At 53.1% G+C, this 27,709-nt stretch overlaps 1 protein-coding gene across 2 annotated transcripts in view; it reads right to left on the reverse strand.

Moving 5' to 3' along the window:
- Nucleotides 1-27,709, reverse strand: part of POLE (DNA polymerase epsilon, catalytic subunit) — a 66,775-nt gene that overhangs the window by 6,061 nt on the left and 33,005 nt on the right. For both annotated transcript variants that reach the window (XM_053280337.1, XM_053280339.1), the window contains exons 32-46: nucleotides 25,070-25,213; nucleotides 23,676-23,816; nucleotides 21,893-22,046; nucleotides 21,702-21,808; nucleotides 17,397-17,573; nucleotides 16,091-16,314; nucleotides 14,241-14,461; nucleotides 13,034-13,238; nucleotides 12,680-12,853; nucleotides 10,285-10,410; nucleotides 9,048-9,180; nucleotides 8,211-8,400; nucleotides 1,820-1,951; nucleotides 703-896; nucleotides 372-572 (exon numbers count right to left, since the gene is read on the reverse strand). In XM_053280337.1, the coding sequence (XP_053136312.1) occupies nucleotides 372-572; nucleotides 703-896; nucleotides 1,820-1,951; nucleotides 8,211-8,400; nucleotides 9,048-9,180; nucleotides 10,285-10,410; nucleotides 12,680-12,853; nucleotides 13,034-13,238; nucleotides 14,241-14,461; nucleotides 16,091-16,314; nucleotides 17,397-17,573; nucleotides 21,702-21,808; nucleotides 21,893-22,046; nucleotides 23,676-23,816; nucleotides 25,070-25,213 (2,523 nt within the window). The remainder of the gene's footprint in view (nucleotides 1-371; nucleotides 573-702; nucleotides 897-1,819; nucleotides 1,952-8,210; nucleotides 8,401-9,047; nucleotides 9,181-10,284; nucleotides 10,411-12,679; nucleotides 12,854-13,033; nucleotides 13,239-14,240; nucleotides 14,462-16,090; nucleotides 16,315-17,396; nucleotides 17,574-21,701; nucleotides 21,809-21,892; nucleotides 22,047-23,675; nucleotides 23,817-25,069; nucleotides 25,214-27,709) is intronic.

Here is a 27,709-nt window from a genome sequence, read left to right on the forward strand (position 1 = left end):
TATAAGATAATACCCTTAGGGGATAGAGCTGTAAGCTCAGTGGACGAGCAACTGCATGCAGGGTTGAGATACCTGCCTGCAACCTTGGAGAAGCCACTGCCAGTCTGTGCAGACCAGGGTTTCTTAACCTTGGCCCCCCAGATGTTGTTGGACTACAACTCCCATCTTCCTCAGCCACAAAGGCCATGTCTGGGGATGATGAGAGTTGTAGTCCAACAACATCTGGGGGCCCAAGGTTAAGAAACCCTGGTGTAGACAATCCTGAGCTAGATGGACCAAGGGTCTGACTTGGTAGAAGGCAGCTTCCTAGGTTTCTACACGGCTGGAGTACATTAGCAGCAGCCCTCTTTTGCTTGTAGGTCATCCGATACCTGGAAGAGGGCGGGGTCCTTGCAGAGGTCCAGGTCTCTGCAGAAGTTGCAGGTCCTGCAGATCATCTCTGGGAGGACGTAGGAGCGACAGGGGTCCCGGAACTGGGCCTCCTCCGAGAATTCCCCCACTTCGACCAGACGGAGGAGGTCTCGCTTCAGCTTGCTCACCTGGTTGGTGATGTTGGTGTCCAGAGAGAGCACCTGGGTGTGTGGGAGGAGAGGACAGAGATGTGATGCCTCTCCTCCTCATTGTGACCTCACAGCCTCTCTGCCGCCTCACAGTCAGGGCACCAGCAAGGGCAGCGGACCAGCCCACCCACTGCCCTCTCACCTGACAGACGTATTTAACCAACTCCAGCACTGGGTTGTTGAGGACCAGGTACGAGCCGGGCAGGGCCGGGAACATCTCCGAGGGCTCTGTCATGCGCCGGGAACCGCTCACTTTCTTCTGGATCTTCCGGGTGATGGTGAAGAAGTTCTGGGTGAGCTCATTGGAGACATACTCCTGGGAGAAAGTGATCGTGCCTGTGGAGGGGAGGGGGGGGGCGGACAGGAGGGTACAAGGACTTATATGCACTGGTTGTACCTTGGCAGGTAGAGAAAGTTCCCCTCCAACATGATAGCAATGTCTTCTTCCTATGGCATTTTGAGGGTGTAAGAGGGCATGAACAGAACCAGGGTTGTCTATGTTGACAACCCTGGACACCCCAGTATTTAGACTAGCTCTAAGCTCTATCAGGAAACGGTTGTTTGCAAGGCCAGACATGAGCAGCACGAGGGGATTTGTAAGGATAATATTTCAAAGATAAATATGAGAGAAGGACTTCTATAAAAATACTAGTTTTTTGCTTGCATACAGAAGGTGTGAAATTATCTGGCAGCATCTCCAGATAGGGCTGGGAGAGACTCCTGCCTGCCAACTTGCAGAAGCCGCTGCCAGTCTGTGTAGACTAGGCCCGCTCAACTTAGCCAGGCCCCCCCCCCCAGGTGTTTTTGGACTACAACTCCCACATCCCCAGCCACAGCGGCCAATAGCCAGGGATTGTGGGAGTTGTAGGCCAACATCTGCAGGAGGGCTGAAGTTGAGCAGCCCTGATCTAGAGCAGGGGTTCTCAACGTTGGGTCTCCAGATGTTATTGGACTTCATTTCCCATAATCCCCTGCCCCAGTGGCCTTTGGCTGGGGATTATAGGAGTTGAAGTCCAATAGCATCTGGGGACCCAACGTTGAGAATCCCTGATCTAGAGAGAATACTGAGTTAGATGGACCAGGGAATCTAACTCGGTACAAGGCAGCTTCTGATGTTCTTAGTTTACTTATATAGCTTCTAATACAGAATATATCGGGTTCCCAACCTGGGGTACCACCTCTCCTCCCCATGGCTGCGACACCAGCTTTCCAGCAGATCCTACCTTACTACAAAAGACTGCAAGGAGGGGGGCACTCACCAGGCATGGCGCCGGTCTCCCCCACGGGCTTCTGGGAAACCTGGCTGCTCGCCTGCCTCTTGAGCGGGGTGCTTCCGGGGGCGTTGCGCCTCGTTTCCTCCTTCATGCTGTGGTACACGGCAACGATGTAGGCTAGGAAGGGGAATAGGCCACAGAAAAATGAATCGTTGGCACTCACCTGAATGGTCATTCTCCTCAGAAGTATGGATGGCATCCGAAAGGCATGATGGGTTGCCACGACCTCCTGCTCCGAGACAGGGCCAATCAGAGAGCTTTTCCTCCTGTAGCAGGAGGGAGGGGCAATCCCCTCAGGCTTCAGTCTATTACTAGCTCTCCGATGCTCCGGCTAGTGAAAAACAGTATCAAAGGCAGAACCAAACAGGATGGAACAACAAGTAACTTGAAAAACGTCAGAAGAAGAAGGAGCTGAGAAAAACTCTTGCGGAAAAACCCCACCCATTGGAGTGAGACAGACAACGCGGAAGAATAGAGCCTCCCCACACATATATAGGGAACAGAGAGGTGGATAAGTCGGAAAGCAAACAGAAGCAGATACGAACGGTCGGGCGGGTCGGATGCCATCCATACTTCTGAGGAGAATGACCATTCAGGTGAGTGCCAACGATTCATTCTCCCTCAGAAGAGGATGGCATCCGAAAGGCATGATGGGACATACCATAGCTGCTAGAGACAGAGGGTGGGAACCGTGAGTATGGAACTATGTCGGAACCACCCTTTGGAGAACCCGTCTGCCGAAAGAGGCATCGGCAGAGGCCCAGTCATGGATCTTATAGAATTTTGTGAAGGTAGAAAGGGAAGCCCACGTGGCCACTCTGCAGATGTCAGCCAGAGGGGCCATGGTCGCCAGGGCCGCAGAGGATGCAGCACTACGGTGGAATGGGCGGTAATGCCATCCGGCTCCGCCACTTTGGCTGACGCGTAAGCTAAGCGGATACACTGGCAGATCCAGCGCGCCAGTGTGGAGGAAGACACCTTTCCCCCCCCGGGAACAGTCCCTGAAGGAGACAAACAGGGAATCGGAGACCCGGAAAGCCTTGGTACGGCGCAAGTAAATTCTAAGCGCTCTCCTGACGTCAAGCGTATGCCATTCCTTTTCCTTAGGGGTCGAAGGTTTAGGGCAAAAGGAAGGTAAGACCAGTTTCTGGGACCTATGGAAAATTGAATTGACCTTGGGGAGGTAGGTCGGATCAGTGTGCAGCACCACATAATCGGAGTATACTAAGCATAGCTCCTTTCTGGCCGATAGTGCCCCTAGATCAGACACCCGCCGAGCGGAGGTGATGGCTACCAAGAAAATAACCTTGAGGGTGAGCAGCCGCAAGGAAACCGAACGCAAAGGCTCAAAGGGGGGCTTGACCAACGCCCGGAGGACCAGGTTGAGGTCCCAAGTGGGAAAACGATGGATGGGGGGGCCTGAGGGCCGCCGCCCCCTTGAGGAACCTCTTGATATGGGGGTGCGCCGATAGGGGAGGCGCTCCCGGCACCTGGAGGGTACTGGAGATGGAGAACATCTGCCGCTTGAGAGTGGCCGGCGTAAGCCCTTTGTCCAGGCCAGACTGGAGGAACCCTAGAACTTGGCCGACTGAGGCGGACCTGGGGCTGGACCCCACCGAAGCACACCAAGCAGAGAACGCCCGCCAGGTGGACTGGTACACCCTTAGCGTAGAAGGGCGTTTGGAGGCAAGAATAGTCTTCTGGACAGCCGGAGGATACCCGCAGGCCACTAGCGTGCTCCGCTCAATCTCCATGCGTGGAGGTTCAGCCACCGAGGATATGGATGGAACAAAGGCCCCTGGCGTAACAGCTGTGGATGACAACCCAGGGGCATCGGGGGAACCAGCGACAGGGAGACCAGGTCTGAAAACCATGGGCGGCGCGGCCACCGCGGAGCTACTAAGACTACTTCCGCCCGATCTTGTCGAACCAGCCTGACTGTTTGCGGGAGTATGGCTGGTGGCGGAAACGCGTAAAGCAGGCCGGTTGGCCACAGAGTCAGTAGAGCATCCGTTCCCTCGGCCCCTGGTGCTGGGTATCTGGAAAAGAACCTGGGTGCCTTGGTGTTTGCTGGTGTGGCGAACAGATCCACCAGGGGAGTCCCGAACGTCTCCGTGACAGAGTGGAACACCTGTTCGTCCAGGACCCACCATGCCTGGTCCAGCTGGGTCCGGCTGAGCCAGTCCGCCACCGTGTTAGACACCCCGCTGACGTGTGCTGCCTCTAAGGACATTAGGTTCTTTTCTGCCCAGTGCAGAAGCCGTGAGGCTTCGCGCATCAGCGGCCATGCCCACGTTCCCCCCTGCCTGTTGACATGAGCTTTGACCATTTCGTTGTTGGTTCTCACTAGCACGTGGGAACCGCGAATCAGGGGGAGAAAATGGAGCAAGGCGTACCGAATGGCCAGCAGTTCCAGCCAGTTTATAGACTGTACCCGATCGGACGGGGACCACAGACCCTGTGCCACCTGGCCTAGACAATGCCCTCCCCACCCCTGGAGGCTGGAGTCTGTAGTTACCAGAATGCGGTGCACCGGCAGGAAGGAGACACCCTTGGCCAGGGCTGGCGACAGCCACCAGTCCATGGATTTCCTGACCCGCGGGGTTAGATGAACCCTCAGTCGGGACTGAGCGGACACTAGATCCTGAAGTGGTAGGAGCAACCATTGGAGCGGGCGTGAGTGTAGGCGGGCCCAGGGGACTATGCCTATTGTCGAGACCATCATCCCCTGCAGCTGACTTAGGGATAGCACATCCAGCTGGCTGCGTGAGCGGACTCTCCGACACAACGCAGACAACCTTTGTCGCCTCTCCAGAGACAGGCAGGCCGTGCCCTTTACGGAGTCTATGACAGCCCCGAGGTGCAGGATTTGGTTCCGGGGGGAAAGGGAGCTTTTCTGACGGTTCACGAGGAACCCGTGTGTCTGAAGGACCACTAAGGTCTCTTCCACGTCCCTCAATGCCTTCTGGTAGGATGGGGATCTGATCAATAGATCGTCCAGGTAGGGGTATAAGTGAACCCCCTTGACCCTCAAGTGCGCCACGAGTGCCACCATGATCTTGGTGAACACTCGTGGCGCAGTCGAGAGGCCGAAGGGGAGGGCCCGGTATTGGAAGTGCGCTCCTGCATACATAAACCGGAGAAACCTCCTGTCCTGAGGGAGAATGGGGACGTGGAGGTAAGCCTCCTTTAGGTCCACTGAGGACAGGAAGTCGCCCCCTTGGAGCGCTAGCAGAATGGAGCGAAGGGTTTCCATCCGGAAACGCCTCGTGCGAAGGAACCGGTTCACGTACTTCAGGTCAAGTATGGCTCTCCACTCTCCATTCCTTTTTGGCACCAGAAAAAGAATGGAGTAAACGCCACACCCAACCTCCTGTGGAGGAACCGGTTCTATCGCTTTGATGTCTGACAGATGGCGTATCGCTGAGAGCATCAGTGCGTGCTTGCTCTGCTTTTTGGAGCGCGGGGACACCAGGAAGCGGTCGAGGGGCTGGCAGAGGAAATCCAGGCTGTAGCCCTGGGACACAGTCTGTAACACCCAGGCATCTGAGCACGTGATTACCCAGGTCCGGGCGAAGAACTGAAGTCTGCCTCCCACCTGAGAGTCCTGGCAATCGTCATTGTGCCGCAGGGCGCTTGAATCCAGGTCTCTGATTCTGAGCGGTCTGACGCGGCCTTGCAGTGTCCCGAAAAGAACCTTGTGACTTTCTCCAAGAGGAGAACTTGTCCTGTCTGTCCTGGCGGGGGCGAAAGGAAGACCGGAAACCCCTGTAGAAGGAAGGAGCGGAAGAGAAATGTTTACGTTCCTGGCGCTGCCCCGATGAGGGCATCGCCTTTTTCTTGTCCTTGCCCTCGACCAACACAGGGTCCAGAATCTCCCCAAACAGTTTCCCCCCCTTAAACGCTGACGTGGCTAGATTAGATCTGGATTTCTGATCAACCCGCCAATGTTTAAGCCACAAGTGGCGCCTAACCGTCACATCTGAAGCTATTGCTCTAGTGGAGAGCTGAGCGGCATCTAGAGAACTGTCAGCCATGAAGGCCGAGGCCTTATACAGCTTATTGAGGCCCTGCCTTAGCGCCAACAGCTCAGGGGGCACCAGTGGCAGGAGTTCCTTAATCCACAGCACTGAGGCTCGTGCAAAGATGGAATTTGCCATGGACGCCCTCAAAGACAAAGCAGAAGCCTCGTGGGACCTGCGCAGGGCAGCGTCACACTTCTTATCGTCGTGATTGCGCAAAACTTCGTCCCCATCCCTTGGCAATACAGCGCCAGTAACTAGAGCTGCTACCTCAGCATCCACTGGGGGAACCTGAAGCTTATCCATCACTACCTTAGTGGTCATGTAAAGGCGCTTAACCCCTGGGGGGGGCCCCTTGCATTCAGTGGGGTGATCCCATTCTGAGTGTATCAAGTCCAAAAAGAGCTGAGGGCAGGGCACCACCACCTCGGGGGCCTGCAGAGATGGAAGAACAGCAGGGTCCCCCTCAGGGACATCCTGCGACGGAGACACCACACCCCCCAATTTCAATGTTTTGTGGGCCTTATGCAAGAGCACCGGAAAATCGGGAGTGGAGAACAGGCGGTATGGGGCATGCGGAGTGGGAGCTGGCTCCTCTTCATTACCGGACAGCTCGCCCTCCTCTCTATCTGAATCCGAGCCCTCTGACGGAACTCCCCCTTCTGATGGGGGAATCGAGGGTTGATGGCCCCGCGACCCCAGTTGAGGAGCCTGGGGCAAAGCGCCACACGGAAGGCATGGGCTCAAAGTCGGGGGGCCCAACTCGCAGGGGGCAGCTGCCATGTGGGGAGGACCGGGCAAAACGATCCCCTGAGGGCTCAAAATGGCGGGTGCGGCAGCCGTTCCGCTTTCCCGCCCATTCAAGATGGCGGCCGTAGCGGGCTGCGCGGGAAGCTGTCCCGCCAGGGCGGGAAGCAGCCTTCCGAACTCCTCTGAGACGATCCTCCTTAAAAGAGCAGCGAAACTGGGAGGTATGTCCTCCTCAGGCGCTTCTGCGCCAACAGAGACCGCAGCCGAAGAACGCGGCCGCTTTGTGGGTGGTTCCGCGCCCGAGGGGCAGGGAGTCTCCACAACCGAGGGCCCCGTGACCGGAGGACAAGGTGGAGGGGTGGTGGCAGAAAGGACTTGCGTGTCAGAGGCGCGCGGTCCCTCCTCCGTTGCGAGCGGCGTGGGAAGCTTAGGAGCGCTGCCCTTGGTCGCTCGTGGCGTCGCTGGCCGTTTGCCCTTCACCGCCTTCTTAATCTTCTTTCTTTTCTGCGGATGAGTGCCGGGCGCGGGAGCTGTGGCCGCAGCCCACTCATCCCTGCAGACTGCCATGGCCACGGAGTCCTCTGAGAGGGAGGGAGAAACCCCCCTCTCAGGCTGCGCGAGATCGGACGCCATTGTCGTCCTGGATCCCCAGACACTGCGGGAGAAGAGCCGCGAGCGGGTAGCGCCAGTGAGAGAAGCCTCCTGACTGGGACAGCCCAGGAGGAGATATCAAGCCTAGGAAAACTGGCTGACTGGTTCAGCTCAGTAGGTGAGGAAGGTTTAGTTAATAGCCCTCCTGATCGAAAGTCACCCAGGAGGGGAGAGAAAAAGTAGAGAGGACTAGCCAGAGCACTAAATACGACCCTGCCGGAGCGAGACAGGGCAAAGACTGGAGCCTGAGGGGATTGCCCCTCCCTCCTGCTACAGGAGGAAAAGCTCTCTGATTGGCCCTGTCTCGGAGCAGGAGGTCGTGGCAACCCATCATGCCTTTCAGATGCCATCCTCTTCTGAGGGAGAACTAGGCTTTCAGGAAACAGAGCACGCTCAGCCTCCACCCTGCCAGCCTCTCTTCCCCTGGGGTGCGGCAGTGTGCTCTGCGGCCTTGAAGATCCCAGCATAGTCTTTGCCATGATCAGCTCTGCCCCCCGCACCCCCCAGCAGCTGATTCACCCTGGTCAGGATCCGGTGTTCCCTGCAACAGGGATCCCTAGATATTGCTTACGACACCCAGCATCCTCAGCTGCAACGGCCTTTGGCTGGGGATTCTGGGAGTTGTCGTCAGCAGCGTCTGGGACCTCCACTTACAGGAGAGACTGCCAGGGTCTCTTGGATCCGACGAACCGTACGCCAAATCGGCAGAACCGCAGAATGCAAGTGGAGTTTGGGCACAGGGGGAGTGGGGACCTTGGGGCCAGCGTCCCCTCTAACAGGGATTCCCAGATGTTGTGGACTCCAACTCCCAGAACCCCCAGCTGCAAGGACTTGGGACTGAGGATTCTGGGAGTTGTAGTCCACAACGTCCGGGAACCCGTTAGCAGGAACACTGCTGGGGGCTAATTCAGTTTCCCGCCGCGCTCACTGGGGGATGAGCCGGAAAGCCTTACCCGAGACGATCATGAGGAAGTAATTCTGGCAGGAGGCTGCTTGGGGCAGGTACTGCACTAGGTTCCAGTTGTTCTCCAGGAGGTCCTCCACGTCCTCTTCTCCCACCCCTTCCTCCTGGTCTTTGTCCTCCTCCTCCTCTTCCTCCTCCTCCCTGTCTTCTTTGTCTGCTGCCTGGTTCGTGCTGATCTCCTGCCACCAAGGGTTTAAAAATCAAGGCCACGACCTACGTTCACCTCCCAATCGCCTTCTCCCCTGTTCTGAAGCTTTTGCCGTTCATAAGAACATCCCTGCCGGATCAGGCCCCGCAAGGCCTATCTAGCCCCAAATCCTGGCTCCCACAGTGGCCCACCAGAGGCATCTGGGAAGCCCATAGGAGGGACTCAACAACATTTATATACCGCTTTTCAACAAAAGAGTGTTCAAAGCAGTTTACTAGAGAAATAATAAGATGGCTCCCTGTCCCCAAAGCACTCCCAATCCAAAAAGTAACATAAAATAGACATCAGCAACAGTCACCGGAGGGGTACTGTGCCGGGGGTGGATAGGGCTGGTTGCTCTCCCCCTGCTCAATAAAGACAATCATCACATTAAAAGGTGCCTCTTTGCCTAGTTAGCAGGGGTTCTCCTGCTAACTCTGCCTCCAGACCTTGGGGAGGCTGCTGCCAGTCAGTGTAGACAATACTGAGCTCGATGGACCGAGGGTCTGACTCTGTAAGGCAGCTTCCTATGACTAAGTATGCCCAGTAATGGTCAAAAGCAAGGATGTTCACCCAACCACGGTAGGTTAAACTCCCCGTTCCCCCCACCCCGCTTGCCCCTCTCGGCTGGCCTCTTACCTCCCCACAGTGGAGACGGGACGGCATTTGGCCCTTGATGCCGCCATAGTTGGCTGGGTCCATCCAGAGCAACAACTCCCAGCAACGCGAGAAGGAAATGGTCAAAGAGTGGAAGATCTCTTTCGAGTGGATACTGGGAGAGAGAGGGCAGCAGTTATCCGGCGAGGCAGGAAGCGTCTGGCCCCCACCAATGGTTCTCAACATTGGCTTGCAATACCAATTAGGGTTGCGGGGGAGAATTATCGCTATTAAAGAGTTCTAAGAAGTGGGGTTATGGTTTAATCATCATCATCATCATCATCCCAGTAGTAATTAGCTCCCTAGGTGCAACTTGAAGAGCACCTCAACACCATTGGGGCTACAGAAATCACCATCCGCCAGTTACAAAAAGCAACTTTACTGGGAACATTTTGCGACGATAGCTATAAAAATATATAATATATTATTTTGTGATGATAACTATAATAATAACAACAATATTGATAATAAAATTCAGCCATCCCAGGTCCTTGGGAAGGACTCGATGTCTGGATAAAACAAACCAGTCAATAACACTTGTCTGACTGTGCAAACAAGAAATATACTATTATTATTTAACATATTCATATGCCGCCCACTACTGCAATCTATAGGCAATTTTTTCTGTTCAGTGTTTGAACAGGTATCTGTATTTACTATTTAAACTCAACAGCCAGCTATATTTTAGGACCTATTCCGAATTCTATCGGTTAGGATTGTCAGATTCCAGTCATCTTTCGCCAATCCCGGTTTCCCCAGTCGCAGTTTTGAGTATCTGCGACTGGGAGATTGTGTTCGGTCTCACCAACCGCAACCCTGAGCATTCATGGTTTGGTGAGATTTTTTTTTTTTTTGAGATTTGGGGGGGGCGGGGTTCATTCCACTGACCCTGCCAACGACTCGCAATTCAAAGTGACTTTTAGTGATTTGGGGGGTGGGTGGGTCAAGAAGTACCCAGAGGTTCAATCTGCTCACTCCTCTTGCTAACTCTTGGCAATTCTGTGGTATTTTTTCTTTGATTTTTAGCTGTTCTCCTAACCCCGGTTCTCCTAACCCCGTATTTTTTTCAACTGCTCGCCAACCGCGAATTCAACAACCGTGGCATTTTCCTGGAACGGAACCCTCATGACTGGCAAGGGAAGAATGTATATTTTATTGGCTAGGGGACACAATTTGGCCAGCCTCCACACCCCTTGGCAACGCCCGAAACCAAACACACCTGTTGGTGATATACTCCACGTAGGCCAGGGCGTCCTCGACCCGGCGCTTCTTGGTGCACAGAATGATCCGGTTGAAGTTGGCGTAGACCACCGAGGAGCCGAGACGCTTGAACTCTGCCACCAATCTGGGAGTAAGGGGACGAGGGAGGAGGCAGGGAGGCAAATCAGGGCAGCAGGGGTGATGGGGAGATTTAAGCTATGACCAAGTGGGGATGCAGAACAAAGTCTGGCAGTGGATCCCCAGCTCCCAAGCAGAACTCTCCCATCCAAGGGGCTTGTACGGTTTGCAGAGGACGATGTGGTTTCAGGGAGGAGGCAAGGAACAAGGATGCCAGTCCCAAACCCAAACCCAAGTGCTTTATTTTTATGTAACTAGGTTGGGTACGGAGCAGTGTTCCCTCTAAGGTGTGCGCATGTGTGCATGCACAAAGGTTTTGTTGATGTCTGCTCAGTTAAATTTTCGACCCCGCTCAGGTTGAATCGGGAAGGCCTCATTCTGAATGCACATGTGCACACACTGCCTTGATACTGCCACCCAGAACAAAACTCATTACGCACACAGATGGGGGGGGGGGGAAAGAGAGAACACACTGGTATGGAGAGCTGAAAACTGTTCTGATGATTTCTATGTATGCCATCTATTATCAGATCACGATGACAAGATTTCTTATGTAGTCGCCAAGTTCAGTCTGTCAGCAGAATTCATAGGACCATTTTATGACTGGTCAAACACTACTATCTACTGAAGACAGTAGATACTGAAGGGAGGAGAGCTGGTCTTGTGGCAGCAAGCATGAATTGTCCCCTTTGCTAAGCAGGGTCTGCCCTGGTTGCATCTGAATGGGAGACTACATGTGTGAGCACTGTAAGAGATTCCCCGTAAAGGATGGAGTTGCTCTGGGAAGAGCATCTAGGTTCCAAGTTCCTTCTCTGGCAGCATCTCCAAGATAGGGCTGAGAGAGATTCCCGCCTGCAACCTTGGAGAAGCTGCTGCCAGTCTGGGTAGACAAGACTGAGTTAGATAGACCAGTGGTCTGACTCAGTATATTGCAGCTTCCTATGTTCCTAAGATAGCTGCTATTATACTCTGAGTTGAGTTTCTTATTTTTCTTTTTCCTTTTGAATGTTTTTATGAATCTTATGTATCTGTATTTTTCTGGTTAGTGACCAAAAATGAACAACCACCACCACAAACCGCTCATTCAAATGCAAATCAAGGTGGACCCCGTAGCAGAGGGGACAATTCATGCTTGCTACCGCAAGATCTATAATGCTGGGGAAAGTGAAAGGAAAGAGAAGAAGAGGATGACCAGCAGCAAGGTGGATGGACTCGATGACGACAGCAAGGAATGCACCACTGAGAGACCTGAAAGGCCATGTGGAAGAGAGAATCTATCTATGTGGTCACTAAGAGTCAACACCGACTTGATGGCACTTAATCAATCAATCCCCGCAAGACCAGCTCTCCTCCCCCAATGCCGATCGTGAGAGGAGTCCCTTTGAGTGGCCCCACTTTGCTGCCCAGCTGATAGGCAGGAGATCAGCCCGCTGGCTATTCGAAGAAATGCTGCAGCGCCTTCTGACCCTGACCACAGAGTCCGGAAAGTGCCGAACTCTGCGAGTCTTCAAGGGCAGGCTTTGCAGCTGGCCTCAAGGAGGGAGGCAGGACTACAGTTGCCACCCCAATGCTTTGGTTTTTTAAATGAGAATTGATTTTTAAATTTAAAATCACCAATTGATAAAGCCAGCGGTTGGAAAAATACATGAAATGTGATCCCTGTTACCAGAGTGTAAGAACAGGCATTATTCCCGAGCACACCAGAACTGCCACCTAGTGGACAACACTGGAGTGCAGAAGACAGGAAGGTTCTGACTTTGTCCCGTGTGTTCTTTGGAGATAAAGAGGTGACCTTGGTGCTGCAGAGGCAGGAAACACTCCAAAAGGATCTCTCCAAACTGGGGGAGTGGAGAACAAAATAAGGATGCTAATACTATAATGCCCTTATGGAAATCTATGGTGTGGCCGCATTTGGAGAACTGTGTACAGTTCTGGACACCATATCTTAATAAGGACATTGTAGAACTGGAAAAGGTGCAGAAGAGGGCAACCAAGATGATTAGGGGCCTGGAGCACCCTCCTTGTGAGACAAGGCTACAGCATCTGGGCCGCATTTAATTTGGAAAAGAGGCGACTACAGGGAGACATGATAGAGGTGTATAAAATTCCTCATGGTGTGGAGAGAGAGAAATTTTCCTCCCTCCCTCACACTAGAACCAGGGGTCATCCCATGAAAATGAAAGCCAGAAAATTCAGGACTGATAAGAGGAAGTACTTTTCCGCAACACACAGAATTAGTCTATGGAACCCGCTGCCACGGGACGGGGGCCACTCACTGCAGGAAGAGCTTCTTCATCATGTTGTGCAGCATGCGGTGCAGCGCTGGATCGAAGAGCAGAGAGGTTGGGGAGCGCAGCCAGCGGTAGAAGTGGATCACCTGGTTGTCGGCGTAGACGTTGCGGTACTGAGTGATCTCCTTCACCCAGCCGACCACCACGCTCTTCAGGACCCTGCGAGGGGACAAAGAGTCCGGATAGACCTCACGGCATGCACAGAGGCGGCAGGAGCTGCCACCGGATGATTCAAGCCGCGTGGCAGGCTGGAAGGCGGAGACGGCAGGGTTTCTCCCATCCTCTCTCCCGGGTGTGTGTGTGTTGCAGCCCCTGCAAAGCCCTGGGGTGGGGCCACACCTGAAAGCATTGGAGCAGAGGGCCGTCTCGTCGTAGCTGGCGGGGACGTTGGCCCCCTGGTTGCCGGTGACCATGTCCTCCAGCGACGCCTGCGGGATCACGTCGAAACTGATGCACATGCTGGAGGCGCCCTCCATGTCGTTGACGTGATGCGACTGCAGGATGGTGTTCACGGCAAGGCTCTGGATGTCCAGCTCCACGCACACTGCCAACGTGCAGAGAGGGGCTGAGATCGGGGGCAGGCAGCCGGGGGGGGGGACAGCTCCCCACCGCCCCGACAGCCAGCACCCCAGCGAGGCAGAGTTGGGAGCAGGCATGTGAACGAAGCACTTTATGCACAGCTGGATAAAAAAAAGGGTGAGCTGGCGCTTTAAAGTACGGAGGAAGGCAGGTTCTAGCTGCCCATCCATCATGCCAGTGAGGTGCTATCCACAGCAAACATTCCTGAGCTCTGTCCTTAGAAGTGAGCCATGCGGGGGCTTCCTGTTCAGGAACAGGAAGTTCCCTGTTCCCAGGATCCTGCAGCCGCCATCATGTAAAAGGCGTCCCTGCGTGTGCAGATTCCATCTTGAGTGCTCAGCAGTGTTGCTGAGCACTCAAGATGTATGTGACAATGATTCCAGCAGGATGCTCGGACCAGGAAACTTCCTCTTCCGAAACAGGAAACCCATACGCGGCACTGCTCTTAAGAACAGAGCGCGGGGATGTTTGATATGGATAGTGCCACACTGGGGTGGCGGGAGAGCGACGGAGGAGGAGGTAAGACCTGCCTCCCTCCATTAAAAGCACCCACTCCCCCACCCTCGCCAAAACATTTCGGCCAAGGAAACTCAAATCGTTTTGCTGCCGAAACGATTCATGCAGATCCCTAGTTGGGAGAAGTTCCTTCTTTATCCCTACCTGTAATTCGGATCAAACTGCCATCGCTTTGGCATAGGAGCAAGGGTTAGGGTGACAAGGAACAACTGGTTATACTCTCGGCATGGAATCATCTTAGGAAGATATTCCTGCCAGTTTCCACTTCCATTCTTCTGACAACATCAATACTATTTCATAGTAGTTTCTGTGTTACCTGTCTCAATTTCTGGTAGCCAAGGAAGTAGCTTAGGAAAACCTTCCGATTTGGCGGAAACAGGCCCCACCATAGTCCGAGCTGGCCACGGGTTTACGACCAGCAAGGACCGAGGCGGCTCCTCCGGCCCCTCACCTGTAGAATAGCAGCCTGGGTGGTTGATCTCCACAGAGACCTTCTCGTCAAACTCCATGACCAGGCGGCTGTCGTCTGCCTCCCTGCCCCCCAGGTCTGGGCGGAGGGTGGGCGAGAGCCACAGGAGGTGGTTGTGGCGCTGGAGGTGGCGGGAAAAGAAGAGGTCGGTGCCGAAGGTGGAGACGTCGTCGGGAAGGTTTCCGATGGGGATGTGGTAGTACCTAGGCAGAAGTCCGGGGTGGGGGAGGGAGGAAGTGAAGTAAGTTTGTGCCGTCGAGTCGGTGTCGAATCGTGGCGCCCACAGAGCCCTGTGGTTGTCTTTGGCAGAATTCAGGAGAGGTTTACCCAGTATGAGATGATGCCTTTCAGCATCTTCCTATATCACTGCTGCCCGATATAGGTGTTTTCTCATATTCTGGGGAACATACCAGTGGGGATTCGAACCAACAGCCTCCTGCTCCCTAGGCAAGTTACTTCCCCACTGCCCCATTAGACGGTTCAGGGAGGAAGAATGATTCACCATGTTAAGAAGGTGGATACCATGTACACCAATAAACCTAATCTCTCCTGTCATTTAGGCCTCACTTGCTACTGGCAGAGTCCCTGGGGCTGGCTGGCTAGTTATTTATTTATTCATTCATTCATTCATTCTCTCTCTCTCTGATTTCTAAACCGCCCTTACAAGATAGCTTAGGGCGGTCCACAAATACAGGCTTGGCCCAGGAACTTTACATCCTTGGGGAGTTTGTGGGAATGAGCACGAATCACCCCCTTTGCTAATCAGGGTCCACCCTGGCCTGCATTTGGATGGGAGACCAACGTGAGCACTGTCTGCTGTAAGTAGGGGTGTGTCCGAACTGGTCCGGAGGCCATTGTAAAGGCCTCCGGACTGTCCAGACTGGTTCGGATCTGGCTGGTTCGGGTCCGGGTGGGGGGGTTCCTTTAAGGGCGGGGAGGGTTTACTTACCCCCCCCACCGCTTGCCCCCGTCCAGCGCGTGTATTTAATGTAATAATTGGGGCAGCAGGATACTTCCCTGCTGCCCCTTGTCCCTCTGCAATGCCGCCAGCCGCTTTGACTCACAGTTTTGAAAGTTATTACTGCTGCCCAGTGCCAATAATGAAGTCGAAGAGGAAGCCGGCCTCCACTTCGGCGCCTCTCCGCCGCCTCCCAGCAGCCACTGAGAACGGCTCTGCCATGGAGGACGCGGCAACCCTCACTTCTGGCTACCATGTGACTTCCCCCCACATACAGAGTGGCAGAATGCAAGCGGTGGGGGGGGGGGTAAGTAAACCCTCCCCGCCCTTAAAGGAACCCACCCCACAGTGCCGGACCGCAGCTCTGCGGTTCCGTGCACACCCCTAGCTGTAAGCGAACCCCCTTAAGAGACAGGGGCCACAGCTCATTCAGCGGAAGAGCATCTGCCTGCTTGCATGCAGAAGGTCCCAGATTTGCTCCCTGGCAGCATCTCCAGGTAGGCCTGGGAGAGACTCCTGCTTGTAACCTCGGAGAGCTGCTGCCAGTCAGTGTAGACGACCCTGAGCTAGACGGAGTGATGGTCTGACTTGGCGTCAGGCAGCTGCTTCAGTTCTGAACCTAACTGTTGCATGAGCTCTCAGAAGGGTCTGCTCAGGCCTCCAGCCCGCTTAAGGCCCAGAAGGAAAAGCGGGGGTGCAACTTCCACGAGGCTTCTGGGGTGGCCAAGCCTGGGATAAAGCTGAGCCTAGCCACCTGGATTTCAGGACTCAAGCTCCAATCACAGGCCTCTTTCTAAAGGGGCACCTCCCTGCCTTCTTAGGGCTGGATCCGGGAGCTGTTGCCACTGCCAGTTCAGGCCCTCCCAGTGCCCACCTGCTCATGTCGAAGGCCTGCGACAGGCACACGTCCAAGTTGAGATAGTGGCGGATCATGTGGCGGGCGGCGTGCCGCTGCCAGTCTAGGACTGCGTAGCTGATGTCGCTGGTCACCTGGACAGGAACCAGCGGGAACTCCTCGAGGACAGGCAGCCCGCCGACCAGCCGCTTCAAGTCCCAGTTTGACTGCACAGCAATGAGGGTGGGGCCCCTGCGCTCATCCTGGGGGGGGGGGAGAAAGGGGGGGGAGAGGGAGGATTTGTTGATTTTACAACAAATGAATACACGACAAATATTTATACCCCATTTCCCAAACAAAGTTCCCAAAGCAGCTTCCATTGATATAAAGATGGCTCCCTGTCCCCAAAGGGCTCACAAGCTAAAGAGGAAACATAAGATAGACACCAGCAACAGCGCCTGGAGGGATGCTGTGCTGGGGACGGATAGGGCCAGTTGCCCCTCCCCCCCGCTAAATAAGGAGAATCACCACTTTAAAAGAGGTATTCACTTTTGTGAATACCTTGGGATATTTTTATGAAAGGCAGTATATAAAATAAAATGCCTTGGGATATTTTTATGAAAGGCAGTATATAAAATAAAAATCAATCAAACAAATGATAGAGGTCTAAAAAACTATGCAAAGTGTGGAGAGTGTGGATAGAAAGCGATTTCCCTCCCTCTCACAACACTAGACCCAGGGGTCATCCCATGAAACCAATGACCATGAAATTTAGGGCCCACAAAAAAGGAAGAACTTTTTCACACAACGCATCAATAATCTATGGAATTCTCGACCATGGGAGGTGGTGAGGGCCACCAGCTTGGATGGCTTTAAAAGGGGCTTAGACGAATCCATGAAGAGTAAGTCTATCAATGGCTACTAGTCTGGATGGCTACAGGCCGCCTCCAGGCTCAGAGGCAGGTTGCCACTGAATCCCAATAGCAGGGGAGCAACAGCAGGAGACGGGACGTGCCTTCATCTCCTGCTTGTGGGCTTACTAGAGGCATCTGGTGGGCCACTGTGGAAATCACAGTGGCCCACCAGATAGGATTAGATAGGCTTTGGGCCTGATCCAGCAGGGCTGTTCTTAGGTTCTCCTCTGCTGCTGCTGCTACAAGCAACTTGGAAGCCCCACAGTTAAACACGAATAACGGTTTGGACAGCCAATCCCAGAGGCCCTGTTCCAGGAGTTGCTGGGTTCTCAGCCACCCTCCTCAACACATTCCTGTGCAGGATCTCCATGCAGGACCAGGAGGAACTCTAGACCGGGACAGCTGAGAAGACGGAGAAGGCTTGCTATTACCTTGTAGCCCAGCAGGAGGCGCTGGAGTGCCCTGTAGACCGTCTTGAGGTCCTTCTCTGCGCGTACTTCAAAGGTGTGCTTGTCCGGTGGGAGCAGCTCTTCGCCCACCTTCTTCACCATGATGGCGCGCTCGGCCGAGTACATGTTGGTCAGGTTCGGCATCTGGTTGCTCCGTACCTAAGCCAAGAGCATCAAGTTACTTGGGGGAGGGAGTGATGCGGGACAAATACTTGCGGGCAAAAGACCCTACCTGCGGGTACCACAAAACTCTCTGTGAGACCATCAGGGTGCAAAGGCCAGATGTATGCAGGGTGGAACATAGGAAGCTGCCATATACTGAGTCAGACCCTTGGTCCATCTAGCTCAGTATTGTCTACCCAGACTGGCAGCGGCATCCCCAGGGTTGCAGGCAGGAGTCTCTGTCAGCCCTATCTTGGGGATGCTGCCAGGGAGGGAATGTGGAGATTTCTGCATGCAAGTGTGCAGATGCTCTTCCCAGAGCAGTCTCATCCCTTAAGGGGAATATCTCACAGCACTCATACATGCAGTCTCCCATTCAGTTGCAAACCAGAGGGGGCCCTGCTTAGCAAAGGGGACAAGTCATGGCTACCACCAGACCAGCTCTCCTTCCTTAGAGATGCCTAGGAGTTTGCATGGCCTACATTGAACTTCCTTGAATCTGGGTCTAACGCTGCAAGCTTTGCTGCTGGAAAATCATTAAAAAAAAAAAAAAAGGTGCTGTGTAGTTTTCTGAAGGAGGCAAGTTGAGCCTATGAAAGGATCACAAGCCCAGCAGGGCTAAGAGAGGCCCACTGTTGGCAAAACACCCCCAGACCTGCCCCTCCAATGGGAACTTCCTCTAAAAGTTATAATTCAGTGTTCTGTTAACTGAACAAATCTAGAGCTATAGAAACCTACCATATTTCTACAATACCTAAAGAAAAAAGTCAGTGCTCTAGCTGATGTATGTTTCCCTAAAAAGATACTTTATAGTTAGCTGAAAACTGCAACCATGGACAGAGGGGGAAAACACACCCCCATTGGCCCATGCAATTATGACATCATGATTCAGATCTTCAGTGGGGCAGATATATTGCAAATTGAGGGTCTTATTCTGCTGGCTTTACCCTGTCTTCTTCTGACTTTGCTACCAACTAACAGGCCTCCAAACCCTATCAGGCTATGAAGGTGATCAAACCTCAGTATTTTGGGGGAAGGGGTGGGGGAAGGTGAGGGCCTCTTCTAGCTACTGTTACCTTAAAAAAAAAGAATTAAAAAGAATTCCCCTCCCATCCTAGAGACAGAGATAAGAAAGATAGATGCTAAGGGGCGGGGGGGGGGGGGAGAGTTATACAGATTAGATATCATAGCAAAGAGGTACAAAGCACAGTTGAGAACCTGATCTTTGGAGGAAATGGGCTCGGAGGCACCTCAGGTGGAATGATATCAAGAAGCCTAAAAGTGCATAGCCCTGTCCTGTGGGAGTGAGTTGGGGACCACATCCCATCTGGACGACGTCCTATACTCCTACACTGCCTGAGAAATCCCCACGGCACCCCAGCTCACTCGTCAACACAAGACAAAATTCACCGGTCGGCTTCTCCTGTGCAAACCTCCTCGCTGAAACAAATGGGAACTGCTGCATTTCAGGGAGGCGAGTGCAGGAAAGCGCGCTACACTGGCGAGTCCCGACCCTGAGTGAGTCCCCGTCCTACGATTATGAGCGAATCCCCGTCCTACATCCTTATTATGAGTCCCTGTCCTACGTCCTGCTTACTATGAGTCCATATTATGAATCCCCATCCTACATCCCGATTATGAGTCCCCGTCCCCCTTAATGAGCAAGTCCTCCTTAATGAATGAGCGAGTCTCCGTCCTACGTCCTGGTGAGTCCCCATCCTACATCCTTATGAGTCCCCGTCCTACATCCCGATTATGAGCGAGTCCCTGTCCTCAATGAACAAGCGAGTCCCTGTCCTACATACTTATTATGAGTCCCCGTCCTACGTCCCGCTTATTATGAGTCCTTATTATGAATCCCCGTCCTACATCCCGATTATGAGTGAGTCCCCATGCCCCTTAATGAGCAAGTCCTCCTTAATGAACGAGCGAGTCCTCGTCCTACATCATTATTGAGTCTCCGTCCTATGTCCCGATTATGAGCAAGTCCCCAGTCCTCCTTAATGAACAAGCGAGCGTCCGTCCTACATCCTAGTGAGTCCCGATCCTACGATTATGAGCGAGTCCCCATCCTACATCCTTATTATGAATCCCTGTCCTATATCCCAATTATGAGCGATTCCCCATCCTCCTTAATGAACGAGCGAGTCTCCGTCCTACCTCCTGGTGAGTCCCCATCCTACTATTATGAGTGAGTCCCCATCCTACATCCTTATTATGAATCCCCATCCTACGTCCCAATTATGAGCGATTCCCCATCCTCCTTAATGAACGAGCGAGTCTCCGTCCTAACTCCTGGTGAGTCCCCATCCTACTATTATGAGTGAGTCCCCATCCTAAATCCTTATTATGAATCCCCATCCTACGTCCCAATTATGAGTGATTCCCAATCCTCCTTAATGAACGAGCGAGTGCCCGTCCTACATCCTGGTGAGTCCCCATCCTACTATTATGAGTGAGTCCCCATCCTATGTCCTGATTATGAGCGATTCTCCATCCTCAATGAACGAGCGAGACTCCGTCCTACGTCATGGTGAGACCCCATCCTATATCCTTATGAGTCCCCGTCCTATGTCCCAATTATGAGCGAGTCCCCGTCCTCAATGAACAAGCGAGTCCCCGTCCTACATCCTTATTATGAGTCCCCATCCTACGTCCTGCTTATTATGAATCCCCGTCCTACATCCCGATTATGAGTGAGTCCTCATGCCCCTTAATGAGCAAGTCCTCCTTAATGAACGAGCGAGTCCTCGTCCTACATCATTATTATGAGTCCCCGTCCTACGTCCCGATTATGAGTGAGTCCCCGGTCCTCCTTAATGAATGAGCGAGTCCCCGTCCTACATCCTGGTGAGCCCAGGAAAGTCTTCGTTTTGGTCACGCTGCCCAGGTAGAATCCACCTGTTTCCGGTTCCACATCCTGCCTCACCTTGCATCATTGTAGGGCTGCCTCCAGCCCCCTGCATTAAATTCTTGCATTTCTCAGACCACATGGTTGCACTCCCCGCTTCTGCCTTTGGCAGTTCTTCTGCGTGGTCCATGTGCCGCTCACACTGATGGGCTTTTGCTCAAATGCAGACACCGTCTCGAATCCTTCCTCAGCTCTGCCCAGTCAGAATCTCCCTCCCATTAAAAACTCATCTCCGCGGCTGCCAGTTAACCTTCCTAACCATTGGTCCCCAGATTACGTTGGACTACAACTCCCATCATCCTCAGCCACAATAGCTTCTGCAATTGGGGCTAGGGATAATGGGAGCTGTAGTCCCACATCTGGAGATCTAGGATTAAGAACCCCTGGCTTAGGGCACCTAGCCCAGGGGTGTCACCCAAATCTGGTGGTGGGCCAGATTAGATGCCGATGCACCTCTGGGGGGCTGCACATAATCTCTCGCCATCTTCTGTCTTCTTCCTCCCCGTTCTCTCTCACACTCCCTTTCTTCCCCTCTCTCTTGCCCTGCCACTTAAATTAGCTGAGGGCACTACTTTTACACTGGCGTTTGCTCAGGGAAACGTCCAATAATTTTTGGAAGAAGTTCTGAATATCATACTTCCCAATAACCGGGTGGGGGTAGGGAGGGAGAGGGATAGGATTGATGAGAGAGACAGGGGGCGGGGGAAGGAAGCATGGTCCAAGGGCCAGAGAAAGGAATTGTGCAGGCCAGATCGGGCCCGCGGACCGGAGGTTGACCTAGCCCACAGTTGCTCACCTGTAGCAAACCCAGCAAGTGTGAAGACAGACATAAACTAAAGAGAGAGCTCACAGTAGGCCCCTCAAGCACAGGGCAAGGCTGGCTTCCTCCCAGACTTTGCCACAGAAGTGACAGGTGCCCATTGCAGCCAGCCAAAAGCTGGTTCGGCCATCAACCTTGCCTCTTTCTCCCCCACCCCGTGCTTCAGGTGAGCTGGTTGCACTTTTCCCATTTAAAATTGCTGCGTGAGCGACGAAGAAACAGCCAGTCAGCCAGCTTCCGTTTCAAGCTTGTAGAACCGTCCCACCACCCAGAGAGGCACACACACAGACGGGCAAGCAAGGGCACTTCCAGACTGGCCCACCACCGGGAAAGGGGTCCGTGTCTCTTCCCCTGCAGCCTCAAGGCCCTCCCTCGCGCCCCCCGCCAATCTTACCGTGTCCAGCACAAAGACAGCTGCTTTGCGCTGAGATGGGATGAAGAGGCCAAACAGAGCCTTGTGGCCTTCCGAGTTGTGATACAGGAAGATGTGCCGGATGCTCCCTGGAGACACAGAACAGGGTCCCGCGTCAGAGCAGGAAGGCCTGCCAGGTCAGCAGCCTTCTGGTGCCCAGGGGGCCTTCTTACCTGGTTCCAGGTAGCCGAACTGGGCCAGAGAGCGCATTTCCAGGTATTCCAGCTCAAAGGTCTCTGCCTCCCGGCCAGTGAGATGCCTCACCATGTGCCTGTTGACCATGCAGACGCAGCCCAGGCGGATCAAGGCCCGAAGCAGCAATGGCACCTGGGAAAGAGGACGCAAATGTTAAGACATGAACGATGCCCACCCAGGAGCCTCAGTTAGCCTTTTTGTACCAGAGGGGAGGAGAGCTCATCTCGTGGTAGTGAGCATCAGTTGTCCCCTTTGCTAAGCAAGGGCTGCCTTGGCTTGCATTTGGATGGGCAACCACATGCGAGTACTGTAAGACAGGGATTCTCAACGTCGGGTCCCCAGATGTTCTTGGACTTCAACTCCCATAATCCCCAGCGGCCTTTGGCTGGGGATTATGGGAGTTGAAGTCCAAGAACATCTGTGGACCCAACATTGAGAATCCCTGCTGCAAGAGATTCCACTTAGGGGATGTGGCCGTAACTCAGCAGTAGAGCACCTGCATGCCCAAGGTCCCAGGTTCAATCCCTGGCAGGATCTCTATGTAGGGCTGGTCGAGACTTCTGCCCAAAACCTTGGGGAGTTGCTGTCAGACCTTGTAGACCAGGGGATCTTGAAAGGCTCCCAGGGGCAAGCAGAGTCCTTGCACTGCAGCCATACTATCTGTTTCCCCACCTGAAGATTGCTGGCTTGAAGCCAATACACCTCCAGTGATGTGTCTGCTGCAGAAGGGGAGGGAGAAGGTGAAGCCCCTCCTCCTCTGCCTGATTGGTTGATTATGCACCAACGCTCAGCATACCCCTCCCCTCAGCCTGACTGACAGGCTTCAGAAAAATTAGTACTGACTGAGTACTCTCAATGAAATTAGTAGGAGAAGTTAACTTCTCTCATTAATTTCACGGCTCCTACGGCCGTGGCAGGGGGCACCTTTGCCACCCTAATAATCCACCACCTGAGACCACTGTCTCACCTCGTCTCACAGAAGGGCCACCCGTGGTGCATGTTCAGGAGAACCTCATTACTCATGGGGGTCCCTTTCCGCACCTACTACCGCGAGTAATGGAACCACGAATGATGAGGCATTAGGTCTATGGGAAAAGGGGGGTTAGATTCTAGGGTGGAGGGAAATTTTTTTAAAAGCCCCCAAATGGACCCCAAGCGGGCCAGAACTTACTGTAGCATGCTCTGCGGTTCCCTTGTGTGCTCAGGAATGCCCCCGCCAAACTGCAAAAAAAGTCCTATTTCCCCCAGAAATGAACCACAAAATGGCGAACAGAAGTGACCTCCACGGTCTCTTGCAGCCCTCTAGGAACCAGATACGTGGATACCCATTTGTATCTGTGGATACTGGAAACGGGTGTCAGTAAGATATGCAGAACTGAAAACAGCGGTTCCATGAATAACGAGGTTCTCCTGCACAGGGAACACTGGTGCAGCTGGAACAGGGATTTCCCGATGTTGTCGACTACAACTCCCAGCTTCCCAGCTGCAATGGCCTTTTAGCGGAGGATTATGAGAGCTGTGGCCAACATCATCTGGGAATCCCTGTTATGGGGGACACGGACCCCTCTCCCTGCTTCGGTCCCACCATTGCTGCTAGCGAGACAGGTTTCTGAAGTAAGACTAACATCTGTGTGAAGGAGTTACTGGGGGCACTGGTGAGATGAACATGCACTTTCAAAGAGCCTCCAAACGCTGAAAAAAGTCCCCCCGTCAGTTCTCGGCAGCTTCAGATCCCCCCTGACTCTTGCTAAGGGGACACACCTGGGTCTCATACACCCCTTCGATGTCTGGGGCCGAGAGGCTGGCGTTGATCTCGTTGATGTGCTCCTGGTACATATCCTCGGGCACCGAGTATTCGTACAAGCTGTAGACCAGGTTTGCGCGGGGAAGAATTCTGTTCACCTGTCAGTAACGAGTTGACAAGGATTGACTGAACTGACAAGGCTGGCTTGGATGGAGAGGAGGGTGCTGGGTACGGCTGCCATATTTTGGCTCTCCAAATCTGGGTGCCTAATTTGCATATTATGTAAATTGCCTTTCAAATAATTTCTGAGCAGAATAGTGACTGCACGTTTTGCTCCATAACTCTGCTTCTATAAGGGCTAGAGCATATACATATATACCATCTGGGTGAGATTGGCATGGCAACTCAAGTGCTGGGAACCTTTTTCTCCACTCCTGTCGTAGCAGAGAGTGGGGATTCTTGCAAAGCTCTTGACTGCCTGGGATCTGCTCAGGCCATAGATCCACGCAGAACAGACAGCCCTTGATTTCTGGACTTTGCTAACCAATTCATGAGCAGGGGTGGGATGAACTGGGGGCTAACACAAAAGGACACTAGTGTTCAAAAACAACCAAGAAGACACAACACAAGGCGAGGAGAGCTGGTCTTGCTGCAGTGAGCATGAGTTGTCCCCTTTGCTAAGCAGGTCCACCTTGGTTTGCATTTGGATGGGAGACCGTGAGCACTGTAAGATATTCCCCTCAGGGGATGGAACCCTAGCTCAGTGGAAGAGCATCTGCATGTCTGCATGCTGAAGGTCCCAGGTTCACTGCTTTGTCCCTCTAGGTAGGGCTGAATGGAACAGGCTGAACGGAACAGGCTGAACTAGTGGTTATAGTAAACGCATGGCTGCCGATTAAAAATGGAAGCTGTGTGTCTAGTTTTCCAATGGTATTTACTGTAACTTCTATTCTGGTCTTCATTCAATGCCCCCTTATCATAGGAGCATCAGAAGCCACCTTACATCCTTGGTCTACCCGGAGATGCTGCCAGGGAGTGAACCTGGGACCTTCTGCATGCCAGCATGCAGATGCTCTTCCACTGAGCCACGGCCCCATCCCCTAAGGGGAAATATCTCACGCGTAGTTGCCCATCCAAATGCAAACCAAGGTGGACCCTGCTTAGCAAAGGGGGCAATCCATACTAGCGACCACGGGACCAGCTCTCTGTAGCACGTGTCTGCATCGAACGGTTGCAATGCAGATTTCGTCAAACATCCCAGAAGACGACCCAGCTGTGGAACAGAAGCCACGAATACAGGGTTCTGGATCCAACTAGCCATGGAGGCAAAGGGCTCAGTCAACTGTTCTGCGCTCTAACTACTTGCCACTGGGCTCCCTTCCGAAATCAGAAGCAAGGAGCCCCAACGTACCTTCTTGTAGACCGTGCTCTCTTCAGGTTTCGGGGTGCGCTGGTTGACGTAGAAGACACGCGGGATGTTCAGCTTGAGGCAGTGAAGATCGCTCCCAATGACGGCCCACAGCTTGAAAAGGCCTGGCTGACTGGTCTCGGCAATCTAGGAAAGGAAGCAAGTCAGGTCAGGGGGGGCATTACCAGGATCACCTCAGGGGCATCTCTAGGAAGTGACTGGGGGAGCTGCACCTGTCGAATGTCTGCCTGGATGCATCCCAATGTCCAGCTGAAAGACCAAGGCAAAGTGTGGGTGCATAGGAACATAGGAAGCTGCCGTCTACAGAGTCAGACCCTTGGTCCATCTAGTTCAGTATTGTCTGCACAGACTGGCAGCGGCTTCTCCAAGGTTGCAGGCAGGAGTCTCTCTCAGCCCTATCTTGGAGATGCTGCCAAGGAGTGAACTTGGAACCTTCTGCATACAAGAATGCAGGCACTCTTCCCAGAATGGCCCCATCCCTTGAGGGGAAGATCTTGCAGTGCTCACACATGTAGTCTCCCATTCAGATGCAAACCAGGGTGGATCCTGCTTAGCAAAGGGGACACTTCACGCTTCCTACCACAAGACCAGCTCTCCTTTCTGGCCTCATTTCTAAAGCCAGCATCATATACCAATGGCTACTAGTCTGGTGACTATGGGCCACCTCCAGCTTCAGAGGCACAATGCCTCTCAATCCCAGTTGCAGAGGAGCAACAGCAGGAGAGAGGGCATGCCCTCAACATCTGGTGGGCCACTGTGTGAAACAGGATGCTGGACTAGACAGGCCTTGGGCCTGATCCAGCAGGGCTGTACTTATGTTCTTAATGAGAGATGAGCATTGTGACCTCATAGAACGTTGGAGTCGGAGGGCACCTTTAAGGTCATCTAGTCCAACCCTGCAGCTTTGACAGATGTCTGTCCAGCCTCTATCTGAAAGCCTTCAGCATGAGAGGCCACCACTGCAAGAGGCAGACTGTTCCACAGTCTTACAGGCAGGAATTTCTTCCCAATATCTAGCCTCAATTCACTTGCATTTTTAACCCAATGGTTCTAGCTCTGCTCTCAGGAAGAACACAGAACAAGTCAGACCATAGGGTCCATTGGGCTCAATATTGTCTACCCAGACTGGCAGCGGCTTCAGGCAGGAATCTCTCTCAGCCCTATCTTGGAGATGCTGCCAGGGAGGGAACTTGGAACTTTCTGCTCTTCCCAGAGCGGATCCATCCCCTAAGGGGAATCTCTTCCAGTGCTCACACTTCTAGTCTCCCTTTCATATACAAACCAGGGTGGACCCTGCTTAGCAAAGGGGACAGGTCATGCTTGCTACCGCAAGACCAGCTCTCGCTCTCCCTGCAAACCTGACAGAAGCCTGTCCTTTCTTGCTCTTTCATCTCCTCCGTGGAAAGTCCGAGGCCTTGGTTTAGCGCGGTATACAAATATGTCTTTTAAAAAAGTTTCACCTCTCCTACTAATGCTTTCCCCCAGGCCCTTCATGAGAATGTGTCTGAGTTTTCTCCCTGCGCTCTGTCTCCCCTCATCTGAAGTGGCTTCAGTCTAGTTTAACAGGTTCTGGAGAGTTACTCGCAAAACTCTTCCCCACATGCCTCGTGCCTCAACATGCACTACTGTTGAGTTGTTTTCAGAATAAAATATTGTCATCTAAGTGCCTGTAAGCCCCAAGCCAGACAGATCTAGGTTGTGGAAGCCACGTCTAAGCCTGGTCGCTGGCTTTAGATCAGTCTTCAGCTGGTGGCAGCCTACCTCGAAGGAGTGGCGTGCTCCTCGACTGGGATCAGTGCAATCTCTCTATGGAGGGGAGGTCCCAGGAAAGCAGAGAGTCACCCCGCATGTTTCGCCACAATTAGTGGTTAGAGTGAAAACTCACTGGGTGACTCTGGGCCAGTCACACATCTCCCAGCCTCACAGGGTTGTTGAGAGGAGGAACATCTGGGAATCTCTGTTAGAGGAAACACTGGCCTTGAGCCATTTTTGGAAGGGTGGCATATAAATTAAAACAAACAAAAATAATGTTAAATATATGTTAAATTAAATAATAAACAAAGAACATTATTGTAATTCCATGCCAGTATGTGCAGCAGGTAAAGAGTGGAAGGGGTTTAATCAACAGGGAGAGGCTGCAGCAGTAAGTTGGCATTTAGGAGGCTTGTGAAAGGGCGAGTCTTAGAAAAAGGTATATAAGACCGAACAAGACCGGATTTCTCTGAGGAAGAGGGTTTTAGGCAGAGGCTGCACTCTAAAGGAAAGCCCATGTTCTGCTCAGGGAAAGACTTGAGGATTTCTCAACCGGGAGGCAAGTCTGAAACATCACCTAAGAGTCAAGCAAGGCACCCTAACCCTGAGAGAGAAAGGTCACAGTAAAACATCGCAAAACATCAGCCCGGTTAAAAGCTAACGCTGGAAACCTGAAACCACGACGCTTATACGAGTTTACATTTCAACACCTGAAACCGAGATGCTTCTAAGAACTTGTTCAACATCAATGGAGGGAGCTTCAGTAAAATACATCAAACCGGTTAATTCAACATGACCCAGGTGCTCGCATGTTTTCTTTCCTCTCCCACGTTCACTAGAAGGGTTTCGCCACACTACAGCATTATCATA

This window comes from Hemicordylus capensis, chromosome 15 (assembly GCF_027244095.1).
Source record: "Hemicordylus capensis ecotype Gifberg chromosome 15, rHemCap1.1.pri, whole genome shotgun sequence".
Classification (NCBI taxonomy): domain Eukaryota; kingdom Metazoa; phylum Chordata; class Lepidosauria; order Squamata; family Cordylidae; genus Hemicordylus; species Hemicordylus capensis.